The sequence below is a fragment of the Oncorhynchus gorbuscha genome, linkage group LG03 (assembly GCF_021184085.1).
Source record: "Oncorhynchus gorbuscha isolate QuinsamMale2020 ecotype Even-year linkage group LG03, OgorEven_v1.0, whole genome shotgun sequence".
Lineage (NCBI taxonomy): Eukaryota > Metazoa > Chordata > Actinopteri > Salmoniformes > Salmonidae > Oncorhynchus > Oncorhynchus gorbuscha.
Genome location: NC_060175.1, coordinates 15,335,883 through 15,348,439, shown reverse-complemented (window position 1 = coordinate 15,348,439; position 12,557 = coordinate 15,335,883). Strand labels below are relative to the sequence as shown.

The 12,557-nt window shown below is 48.2% G+C and overlaps 1 protein-coding gene across 1 annotated transcript in view; it reads left to right on the top strand.

Annotated features, from left to right (window-relative positions):
* Nucleotides 1-12,557, top strand: part of LOC124026358 (protein CBFA2T2-like) — an 88,964-nt gene that overhangs the window by 58,302 nt on the left and 18,105 nt on the right. The window contains 6 exon segments of the mRNA XM_046339384.1: nucleotides 153-332; nucleotides 964-1,205; nucleotides 3,453-3,542; nucleotides 11,269-11,465; nucleotides 12,247-12,281; nucleotides 12,284-12,499. Coding sequence (XP_046195340.1) covers nucleotides 153-332; nucleotides 964-1,205; nucleotides 3,453-3,542; nucleotides 11,269-11,465; nucleotides 12,247-12,281; nucleotides 12,284-12,499 — 960 coding nt within the window.

Sequence of the window (12,557 nt, the reverse complement as noted above, 5' to 3'; positions counted from 1 at the left end):
CTTCTCTCTCGCTCTCTCTTCCTCCCCTATCTCTCCATAACTACTCTCTCCCTCCTTTATTTCTCCCTCCCTCCCTCCCTCCCTCCCTCCCTCCCTCCCTCCCTCCCTCCCTCCCTCCCTCCCTCCCTCCCTCCCTCCCTCCTCCTCCTCAGACAGTGGTGAGAAGAAGAACCCTGCCATGCCCGGCTCTCCTGTGGATGTTAAGACTCATTCCAGACCAGTCCCCAGACCAGTCCCCAGACCAGTGCCCAGCAGCAGCAGCGCCACCATGCCGCCCCTGCCCTCCGTGAACCCCAGCGGACCCCGGCCAGCCTCCTTCTCCTCCACCACTCGTGAGTACCACAGATATTAGCACTCTTACCATAGAAATAGAATGACTGGAGCAGTCATCCCCATTCAAGTCAATGAGGCCCCGGTGGGTGGACCGGCAACCAGGAAGTACAGCAGGAAATGTACCCATAAACCTGGAAGTAATGAAGAAAGTGCAAGATTCAATTTGTGCTTTATTGACAGTCAATTTAAGTGACGTTAAGACTCTTACCACCACTAGCTCCCCATAGAGGAGCGTCCTGGGTCTGCAGCCTCGTAATATCCATTATCCATAGATGAATTAGGGCAGTGTGGTAAACGATTTTGGAGTATTCTGATATATCTGAAAGGATTCCTTTTTTGTCTGCTTTACTTTATGGCCATATAATAATAACATGTATTTATAAAGCCCCCTTTGTTGTCACAAAGGCCTGGACTGTAACCCGGGCTTAGATCAGATAGGTGTAAAAAGGATTCCATATGAAAGACCTGGTGATTCGATAATGAATGTGATATGTATTGTCCCTCCCTAGCAATCAGCCAGTCGACGTACTACCTCCCATGTTTGACCACATTTGATCAACTTTTTTGACCTCCTACGCCGACCTCTCATTTGCTCCTCTCCCTCCCCATCCCGCCTCTTCCCTCCCCCAGTGACCAATGGAATCCACCACTCCCCGCCCACCCTAAATGCTGTGCCCTCGCCGCCCCAGCGCTACAGCAATGGGCCTAGCTCCTCATCTTCCTCCTCGCTGGCCAATCAGCAGCTCCCGGCCACATGCGGCGCCCGACAGCTCAGCAAGCTCAAACGCTTCCTGACGACGCTGCAGCAGTTCGGCAATGACATCTCGCCCGAGATCGGAGAGAGTGTCCGCAACCTGGTGCTGGCCCTCGTGGTGAGTGGGTGATAAAACATTTTAGGAATGATGGAGAAATAGATGGATGGAAACTCCCATAAAACATTGTCACTTATTCTGTATTGATATGTCAGCATAGTTGCATTTGATTTGAGATTTGTTTCGATGATTTAAATTAGTTGAACTGAATTGAATGGAGTCAAATCAAATTTAAGTGATATATGTAGAATGAAATATTTGAACATATGAATATGTTACTTTCAATACTAGTACAAATATCTGCCCAAAATAGACAAGACAGTATGTGTTATTTATGTTGGGCTGGATTTTATTTCGTCAGATGTTTTCATTCAATGGAACATGGCCGTATATTCAGTGTATGTGGCCCAAATGGACACACTGTATTGGTTTTGACAGGCCCCATCTGCAACATATTGAGTCCTGTGCTGCACATTATACCTACAGTGGGGAGAACAAGTATTTGATGCACTGCTGATTTTGCAGGTTTTCCTACTTAAAAAGCATGTAGAGATCTGTAATTTTTATCATAGGTACAACTGTGAGACGGAATCTAAAACAAAAACAATAATTTGCATTTTATTGCATGACATAATTATTTGATACATCAGAAAAGCAGAACTTAATATTTGGTACAGAAACCTTAGTTTGCAAGTACAGAGATCATATGTTTCCTGTAGTTCTTGACCATGTCTGCACACACTGCAGCAGGGATTTTGGTCCACTCCTCCATACAGACCTTCTCCAGATCCTTCAGGTTTCGGGGCTGTCGCTGGGCAATACAGACTTTCAGCTCTCTCCAAAGATTTTCTATTCGGTTCAGGTCTGGAGACTGGCTAGGCCACTCCAGGACCTTGAGATGCTTCTTACGGAGCCACTCCTTCGTTGCCCTGGCTGTGTGTTTCGGGTCATTGTCATGCTGGAAGACCCAGCCACAACCCATCTTCAATGCTCTTACTGAGGGAAGGAGGTTGTAGGCCAAGATCTCGCGATACATGGCCCCATCCATCCTCCCCTCAATACGGTGCAGTCGTCCTGTCCCCTTTGCAGAAAAGCATCCCCAAAGAATGATGTTTCCACATCCATGCTTCCCGGTTGGGATGGTGTTCTTGGGGTTGAACTCATCCTTCTTCTTCCTCCAAACACGGCGAGTGGAGTTTAGACCAAAAAGCTATATTTTTGTCTCATCAGACCACATGACCTTCTCCCATTCCTCCTCTGGATCATCCAGATGGTCATTGGCAAACTTCAGACAGGCCTGGACATGCGCTGGCTTGAGCAGGGGGACCTTGCGTGCGCTGCAGGATTTTAATCCATGACGGCGTAGTGTGTTACTAATGGTTTTCTTTGAGACTGTGGTCCCAGCTCTCTTCAGGTCATTGACCAGGTCCTGCCTTGTAGTTCTGGGCTGATCCCTCACCTTCCTCATGATCATTGATGCCCCACGAGGTGAGATCTTGCATGGAGCCCCAGACCGAGGGTGACTGACCGTCATCTTGAACTTCTTCCATTTTGTAATAATTGCGCCAACAGTTGTTGCCTTCTCACCAAGCTACTCGCCTATTGTCCTGTAGCCCATCCCATCCTTGTGCAGGTCTACAATTTTATCACTGATGTCCTTACACAGCTGTCTGGTCTTGGCCATTGTGGAGAGGTTGGAGTCTGTTTGATTGAGTGTGTGGACAGGTGTCTTTTATACAGTTCAAACAGGTGCAGTTAATACAGATAATGAGTGGAGAACAGGAGGGATTCTTAAAGAAAAACTAACGGGTCTGTGAGAGCCGGAATTCTTACTGGTTGGTAGGTAATCAAATACTTATGTCATGCAATAAAATGCAAATTAATTACTTAAAAATCATGCAATGTGATTGTATACCTATGACAATGTGAAGTGTACCTATGATAACAATTACAGACCTTTACATGCTTTGTAAGTAGGAAAACCTGCAAAATCGGCAGTGTATCAAGTACTTGTTCTCCCCACTGTACGTATAATCTGTTGCACATCATTCATCCATGAACAAGTTGATCAGCAGTTGAAAGGGAAACTGACTTTTGGTGCCATAGTTATTTCTCTGGTCACTCAAAGGGATTCAAGTCTATCCTCATGTCTGAGAGTATCTATTTGGACTGATCTACAAATGGACTCAGTGTGGCAGCTGCAATGTAGTTGATCTGGAACACGCACAATGCCAAGCTCAGTGATGGAGACAAATAAACTGAACCTTGAGAGGTGAATTGTGATTGGCTGATCTCTATGTGTCCCAGAATTCAACAGTCACCATCGAGGAGTTCCACTCAAGGCTCCAGGAGGCCACCAACTTTCCCCTGAGGCCCTTCGTCATTCCCTTCCTCAAGGTAACACCTACCTCCTCTCTTTCTCTCTGTTTCCCATCTCTCTATTTCTCTGTTACTCTCTGTTATTTCCACTCTTTATTTCACATCTCTCCTTTCTCTCCCTCTCTCTTTTTTTCCCTCTCTCTCTTTCCTTTCCTCTCTCTTTCTCTCTCTCACACTCTTTCTCCCTCTTATATCTCTCTCTCACTCTCTTTCTCCCCTCTTTCTCTCTCTCTTGTTCTCCCCTCTTCTCTCACTCTTTCTGTCTCACTCTCTCTCCCTTCTCTCTCTCTCACACACTCTTTCCCACCTCTCTCTCTCTCTCTCTCTCTCTCTCTCTCTCTGTCTCTCCCCCTATATTTCCTTCTCCCTGTGCTGTGAATATTCATAACTGAATCCAGGCCTGTGCTGCTACAGTGTTCTTCTTTGTCCTCCTCACAAGGCCTTTGATGTTTCGGAGGAGGTTTACAATGACTCAAGGACTGTGTATAATTAGTCATGAAATCAGGAGTGGGAAAAACCAGATGTTTGTATTGAAGGTAAAAGCTAGAGTTCATCCCAAATGGCACCCTATTCCCTATAGATTACACTATTTTTGACCTGGCCTCTATGGGAAGAAGTGCACTATATAGTGGATAGGGTGTTATTTGGGACATATTCTTTTCATGAAGCGTAGAGGAGCTTCTGGCACAGAGGATTATAATTACAGTTCTCTCAGAAATCTTTGGACGTCATTGTTTAGTATTTAATCAACCAATAATAACGCAAATATGCAAACAAATCATGAGAAACTGCAAGTAGATGGTAGCGTAATTAGAATGGGTAAAAAATATTATAATCGCATTGAATATTTAACAGCCAGACGTTTGTCATACAAAAAGGAAATTGGAATCGGAGATTTAATTTATTGCCTTTCAGTCGTTCCCAATGTAACAATGCAGTTGTATGCGTTGACTTAACGAGCGACAGGGGTTGTTTTATTGGGCTTTTGAGTAACTTTGCAACATGGGGGCCTGAAATAGTAGTATTTTTAAGAGCTACCCTCATGAGACCTGAGCATAAATCTTCCAACCAGTCACATTTCTCGCTGTTATTGCTAGTTTTTTCAGCTGGTGAAAATCTGCTCTTTTTCCACAGGTTACCTCATTTTTCCCGAAACCACAACTGTCTGAAAACATATCAGAGATGCATTTTCGTAATTTACGATGCCCCGCAACTTCTCCTCCTCTCTCTCTCTCTCCATCCGTAGCACCATTGTGGCAGAGAGAGAGAGAGAGAGAGAGAGAGAGAGAGAGAGAGAGAGCTCGGAAGTGTGAAACATGACTATAAACCATTCTCTTCTTTTATGGGGCTCTGTGTCGCATTAAATGAAGGCAGTCATTCAGGTTTGCCCGGCTTCGCCAATCTCACGTCCGTCCAGCAGAAAAAGAGGCCGGCGCTTAACTGACAGACAACATATGTGTCGAGGGGCCCTAGGTAGGGGTCGAGAGGCCCTAGGTAGGGGTTGAGAGGCCCTAGGTAGGGGGTAGGGGACTAGGTAGGGGACGAGGGGCCCTAGGTAGGGGTCGAGAGGCCCTAGGTAGGGGTCGAGAGGCCCTAGGTAGGGGACGAGGGGCCCTAGGTAGGGGTCGAGAGGCCCTAGGTAGGGGTCGAGAGGCCCTAGGTAGGGGACGAGGGGCCCTAGGTAGGGGTCGAGAGGCCCTAGGTAGGGGTTGAGAGGCCCTAGGTAGGGGACGAGAGGCCCTTGGTAGGGGACGAGAGGCCCTAGGTAGGGGTCGAGAGGCCCTAGGTAGGGGTTGAGAGGTCCTAGGTAGGGGTCGAGAGGCCCTAGGTAGGGGACGAGGGGCCCTAGGTAGGGGTCGAGAGGCCCTAGGTAGGGGTCGAGAGGCCCTAGGTAGGGGACGAGGGGCCCTAGGTAGGGGTTGAGAGGTCCTAGGTAGGGGACGAGAGGCCCTAGGTAGGGGTCGAGAGGCCCTAGGTAGGGGTCGAGAGGCCCTAGGTAGGGGACGAGGGGCCCTAGGTAGGGGTCGAGAGGCCCTAGGTAGGGGTCGAGAGGCCCTAGGTATGGGTCGAGAGGCCCTAGGTAGGGGCCGAGAGGCCCTAGGTAGGGGCCGAGAGGCCCTAGGTTGGGGTTGAGAGGCGGGTAAGGAAGGGGATAAAGAGAGGGGGCAAGGGTCTTAAGTGGAGAAGGGGGGAATGAGGAAGTGCATGTAATTATAAGCACACTTGGGCCTGTTGTTCATTAAGGATGGAAAGAGAGAGGGAGGGGAATTCCTTTACTTCATTCTGCCTCTGCTCATCGCTTGTCCTCTCTCTCTCTCTCTCTCTCTCTCTCTCTCTCTCTCTCTCTCTCTCTCTCTCTCTCTCTCTCTCTCTCTCTCTCTCTCTCTCTCTCTCTCTCACTCTCTCTTCTTTCACACAGGCACACACGGGTCAAGTTGTATAATTTTGTAGAATTAAATTGCTGCGTGTGTACAGTATATTTATGTATCTTATTTATCACACATGGGAAATCTGTCAGACAGCGGAAGAGCTGCTGCGGCAGCATCTTGTGCTGCTTTCAAGACAACTGGGAACACTGAAAAATATGAGGTCAAATCATGACATCAGTGATCTTCAGGTTGGAATGTCAAAACTATTTTTCCCAGTCTGAGTTCGTTTTTATCCCAGTTTCCAGTTGTCTTGAACGCACTAAGGTCGGAGATTTCCAAGTTCCCAGTTGTTTGAACGCACTAAGGTCGGAGATTTCCAAGTTCCCAGTTGTTTGAACGCACTAAGGTCGGAGATTTCCAAGTTCCCAGTTGTTTGAACGCACTAAGGTCGGAGATTTCCAAGTTCCCAGTTGTTTGAACGCACTAAGGTCGGAGATTTCCAAGTTCCCAGTTGTTTGAACGCACTAAGGTCGGAGATTTCCAAGTTCCCAGTTGTCTTGAACGCACTAAGGTCGGAGATTTCCAAGTTCCCAGTTGTTTGAACGCTGCATCAAACGGCAACATTTTGATAACATATAATGAATAGTTTGAAATCTGAATGTTTTAATACATATTATGAGGCATGTCTTACCTTGCTTCAAAGTAGTCTATTAGATTTCCTATCTTTCGACATCTCTAATGGATATTTTCATCTCTGTCACATGAAACCGCTCGCATGTGCAGTGCCCGTTTGACAATGGTGTTTTCCATCTATTTGCATTATGGAACAAACATTTGTACGTAGCCTACTGCCTTGTGCACGTTGCTGCACTTATAATGTGGAGAAAAAATAGTTGATCAACATTTTAAGCGAAACGTTCTGATCTGTTGCATCAGACTCATTGCTTTTTAACATTTGCTTCAAGCAGCGTAGGTTTCCTAGGCCTACTGGTTGTATGAATGTGGGATCTATCGCCCCACAACTGTCCCCGAGTCTGTTTGAAATAGGTTATTTCTTTCTCCACAAGCTGACCAATAGAATAGATAGCCTAAACTTTTCTACTATAGTAGATTGACATAGGCTAGTGATTTTGCTGTTCGTTACTCGTCTTGTAGGATGACGAAAAGTGAATGTGTACAGTCAAAAGACCGGCGCCACATTTTCCAAAAGTAAACCCTGATCTGAAGTGAGGTTTGGGGGTTGTGGTCGGGGTTTGGGGTTGTGGTTTGGGGTGGTTGTCCATCTCTACATAGTGATGAGTGATGGACTGTGTGTTTGGGTGTTTCAGTGATTTGGTGAAAGCAACAGAAACAGTCAGGGGGCTGAAACAGTCAGGGGGCAGAAACAGTCAGGGGGCAGAAACAGTCAGGGGCTGAAACAGTCAGGGGGCTGAAACAGTCAGGGGGCAGAAACAGTCAGGGGGCAGAAACAGTCAGGGGGCAGAAACAGTCAGGGGGCAGAAACAGTCAGGGGGCTGAAACAGTCAGGGGGCTGAAACAGTCAGGGGGCAGAAACAGTCAGGGGGCAGAAACAGTCAGGGGCTGAAACAGTCAGGGGGCTGAAACAGTCAGGGGGCTGAAACAGTCAGGGGGCAGAAACAGTCAGGGGGCTGAAACAGTCAGGGGGCTGAAACAGTCAGGGGGCAGAAACAGTCAGGGGGCTAAAACAGTCAGGGGGCAGAAACAGTCAGGGGGCAGAAACAGTCAGGGGGCAGAAACAGTCAGGGTGGTGAAACAGTCAGGGGGCAGAAACAGTCAGGGGGCAGAAACAGTCAGGGGGCTGAAACAGTCAGGGGGCAGAAACAGTCAGGGGGCTGAAACAGTCAGGGGGCAGAAACAGTCAGGGGGCAGAAACAGTCAGGGGCTGAAACAGTCAGGGGGCAGAAACAGTCAGGGGGCTGAAACAGTCAGGGGGCAGAAACAGTCAGGGGGCAGAAACAGTCAGGGGGCAGAAACAGTCAGGGGGCTGAAACAGTCAGGGGCTGAAACAGTCAGGGGGCAGAAACAGTCAGGGGGCAGAAACAGTCAGGGGGCAGAAACAGTCAGGGTGGTGAAACAGTCAGGGGGCAGAAACAGTCAGGGGGCAGAAACAGTCAGGGTGGTGAAACAGTCAGGGTGGTGAAACAGTCAGGGGGCAGAAACAGTCAGGGGGCAGAAACAGTCAGGGGGCAGAAACAGTTAGGGGCCTAACGCTTATCAGGCGAGGGAGAGAGGGTATGTGAGTGTGTGTGCCAGTGTGTGTGTGAATGTGTGGGCACGTGTTTGTGCATGTGTGAGAGAGAGTGTGTCTGTTCTCCAGGCGTCTCTCTCAAGGAGAGATCTGTTGTATGTCTCCTTCTGGGCTTCCTCAGTGACACATTTCTGTCTAGTGTCTCTGCCATATCGCCATGCCGTTTCCGTGACGTCCTACAATATGTAAAAAAGTCATGGGCGCCTTTCAGGATTTTCACGTGAAAACATCTTTATGATAATTTTGTGGGCATGTCAGTTGGATTTAATAGGACCTTTACTTTGCATTTGCACAAGATCAGATCAGGGTATTGCATTTTTGTTCCTGTGGTGTAAACTTTTATTTATTTAACCTTTATTTAAGGCAAGTCAGTTAAGAACAAATTCTTATTTACAATGACGGCCTACCAAAAGGCCTCATGCGGGGACGCGGGCTGGGATAAAAACATCTAAATAAATTAAATAAAAATATAGGACAAAACACATCACGACAAGAGAGACAACACTACATAAAGAGAGACCTAAGAAAACAACATTGCATGGCAGCAACACATGACAACACAGCATGGTAGCATCACAACATGGCAGCAACACATGACAACACAGCATGGTAGCAACACAACATGGCAGCAACACATGACAACACAGCATGGTAGCAACACAACATGGCAGCAACACATGACAACACAGCATGGCAGCAACACATGACAACACAGCATGGTAGCAACACAGCATGGCAGCAACACATGACAACACAGCATGGTAGCAACACAACATGGCAGCAACACATGACAACACAGCATGGCAGCAACACGTAGGAACACAGCATGGCAGCAACACATGACAACACAGCATGGTAGCAACACAACATGGCAGCAACACATGACAACACAGCATGGTAGCAACACAACATGGCAGCAACACATGAAAACACAGCATGGCAGCAACACATGACAACACAGCATGGTAGCAACACAACATGGCAGCAACACATGACAACACAGCATGGTAGCAACACAACATGGCAGCAACACATGACAACACAGCATGGCAGCAACACATGACAACACAGCATGGCAGCAACACATGACAACACAGCATGGTAGCAACACAACATGGCAGCAACACATGACAACACAGCATGGCAGCAACACATGACAACACAGCATGGTAGCAACACAACATGGCAGCAGCACAAAACACGGTACAAACATTATAGAGACGACAATACATCATGCAAAGCAGCCACAACTGTCAGTAAGAGTGTCCATGATTGAGTCTTTCAATGAAGAGATTGAGATAAAACTGTCCAGTTTGAGTGTTTGTTGCAGCTCATTCCAGTCTCTAGCTGCAGTGAACTGAAAAGATGAGCGACCCAGGGATGTGTGTGCTTTGGGGACCTTTAATAGAATGTTACTGGCAGAACCGGTGTTGTATGAGGAGGATGAGGACTGCTGTAGATATCTCATATAGGGGGGAGTGAGGCCTAAGAGGGTTTTATAAATAAGCATCAACCAGTGGGTCTTGCGACACGTATACAGAGATGACCAGTTTACAGAGGAGTATAGACTGCAGTGATGTGTCCTATAAAGAGCATTGGTGGCAAATCTGATGACCGATAGGTAAAGAACATCTAGCCGCCCGAGGGCACCCTAACCTGCTGATCTATAAATCTGAATCACGGTTAGTTTGGCAGCTGGGGTGAAAGAGGAGAAATTACGATAGAGGAAACCAAGTATAGATTTAACTTTACCGTCTAGCCATACTCCCAAGTACTTGTATGATGTGACTACATCAAGCTCTAAACCCTTCTTATCAAACCACATGACCTTTGTTTTGGAGGTGTTCAGAACAAGGTTAAGGGTAGAGAAAGCTTGTTGGACACTAAGAAAGCTTTGTTGTAGAGCGTTTAACACAAAATCCGGGGAGGGGCCAGCTGAGTATAAGACTGTATCATCTACATATAAATGGATGAGAGAGCTTCCTACAGCCTGAGCTATAATGTTGATGTAAATTGAGAAGAGCATTGGGCCAAGTATCAAGCCTTGGGGTACTCCCTTGGTGACAGGCAGTGGCTGAGACAGCAGATGTTCTGACATTATACACTGCACTCTTTGAGAGAGGTAGTTAGCAAACCAGGCCAAAGACCCCTCAGAGACACCAATACTTCTTAGCCAGCTCACAAGAATGGAATGGTCTACCGTATCAAAAGCTTTGGGCAAGTCAATAAAAATAGCAGAAAAACATTGCTTGGAATCAAGGGCAATGGTGGCATCATTGAGGACCTTTAAGGTTGCATTGACACATTCATAACCTGAGCGGAAACCAGAGGGGGGGGCAGCCACCTTAAAGAAGAAAGGGTGGCCCAGATGTTTTTTTGGGGACAAGTTTAAGGAGCTCCTTTAGCCCCTTTGATTCAGTGACCGCCTGCAGGGAGAAACTTTGTAGTGGGGCAGGGGAAAAAGAGGGAGGAGCATCGGGGCTAGTTGCATTAGAAGGGGTGGGGGATGAGGAAATGTTGGACGGGCAAGAATGCATGGCTGAGTCAAATAGGAATCCTGACTTAATGAAGTGGTGATTAAAGAGCTCAGCCATGTGTTTCTTGTCAGTAACAACCACATCATCTACTTTAAGGGACATGGGCAGCTGTGAGGAGGGTTTATTCTCCAGGTTTTTAACAGTTTTCTAGAACTTCTTGGGGTTAGACCCACAGAGAGAGAACTGCTCCTTACAGCTGTGATAGCTGTAGTTGGATTGTGGAAGCTCTGACGAAACTGCATATGAAAACAAATGAGGAAAATACTGCTCCGAGCTTCTACCTACTAGCTTCTCTCTGTTTCTCTTTCTCCTATTTCTTTGTTTCTCTATCTGTCTGTCTGTCTCTCTGTCGGTCTTTCTCTCTCCTGGTTCTGTCTTTCTCTGTCATTTTCCTCTGTTTATCTGTCTGTCTCTCTCTGCCTTTCTCTCTGCCTCTCTCTCTCTCCATCTGTCTGTCTCACTCTCTCTTTTGGCTGTGTTAATGCAACACCATGTTTCAAATTACACTCACCTCCGTCTCTCCTCCCCCTCTCCTCCCATCTCTCCACCGCCTCTCTTCTCCTCTCCAGGCCAACCTGCCCCTGCTGCAGAGAGAGTTGCTCCACTGTGCGCGTGCGGCCAAGCAGACCCCAGCCCAGTACCTATCCCAACACGAGCACCTCCTACTCAGCACTACTCTGGCCTCGCCCCCCGACTCCTCGGAACTGCTACTGGAGCCCAGCGAGAGAGAGAGAAACCCGACAGTTAAGAGACACAGTCCTAACAGGTAGCTATGTTCAGTAGAGATACAGACAGTTAAGAGAGAGTCCTAACAGGTAGTTATGTTCAGTAGAGATACAGACAGTTAAGAGAGAGTCCTAACAGGTAGTTATGTTCAGTAGAGATACAGACAGTTAAGAGACACCGTCTCTTGGCGGCAGTCACCTAGACTGGTGGTTTTTGAACCTCTCCTCGGGACCCCCAGACATTTCACAACTGACAGAGACATGTACACATACACAACTGCCAAAATACGCCAATGCCCTCATCTACTCACCCCCACTCTCACACCATCCCTCACGCTTTCCTCTCCTCTCTCATCCCCCACCCTATCCTCTCCTCTCTCATCCCTCACCTGTCCTCTCCTCTCTCATCCCCCACCCTGTCCTCTCCTCTCTCATCCCCCCACCCTGTCCTCTCCTCTATCATCCCTCACCCTGTCCTCTCCTCTCTCATCCCTCACCCTGTCCTCTCCTCTCTCATCCCTCAACCTGTCCTCTCCTCTCTCATCCCTCACCCTGTCCTCTCCTCTCTCATCCCTCACCCTGTCCTCTCCTCTCTCATCCCTCACCCTGTCCTCTCCTCTCTCATCCCTCACCCTGTCCTCTCATCCCTCACCCTGTCCTCTCCTCTCTCATCCCTCACCCTGTCCTCTCCTATCTCATCCCCCACCCTGTCCTCTCCTCTCTCATCCCTCACCCTGTCCTCTCCTCTCTCATCCCCCACCCTGTCCTCTCCTCTCTCATCCCTCACCCTGTCCTCTCATCTCTCATCCCTCTCTCCTGCAGGGGAAAAGAGAACGGCTTCCACGAGCGCTTCCCCGCCCCCTGGAGCCCCCAGCTAAGCGCATCTGCACCATCAGCCCGGCGCCCCGCCATAGCCCGGCCAACCCCCTGCCCCTCAGCGCTCAGCTGCACCCCACGCCGCCCCCTCTGCAGCACTATGCCCTTGAGGACATCAGCGCCCCCCATCTGCTGCACCGGGAGAGCAGCCACCGGATACTGGAGCTCCGCGAGCTCAAGGACAGGCCTAGACTACCTGGTAAATAGTTCATACAGACACAAATACATATGGTACATCGTTTTATATTACATTTTGT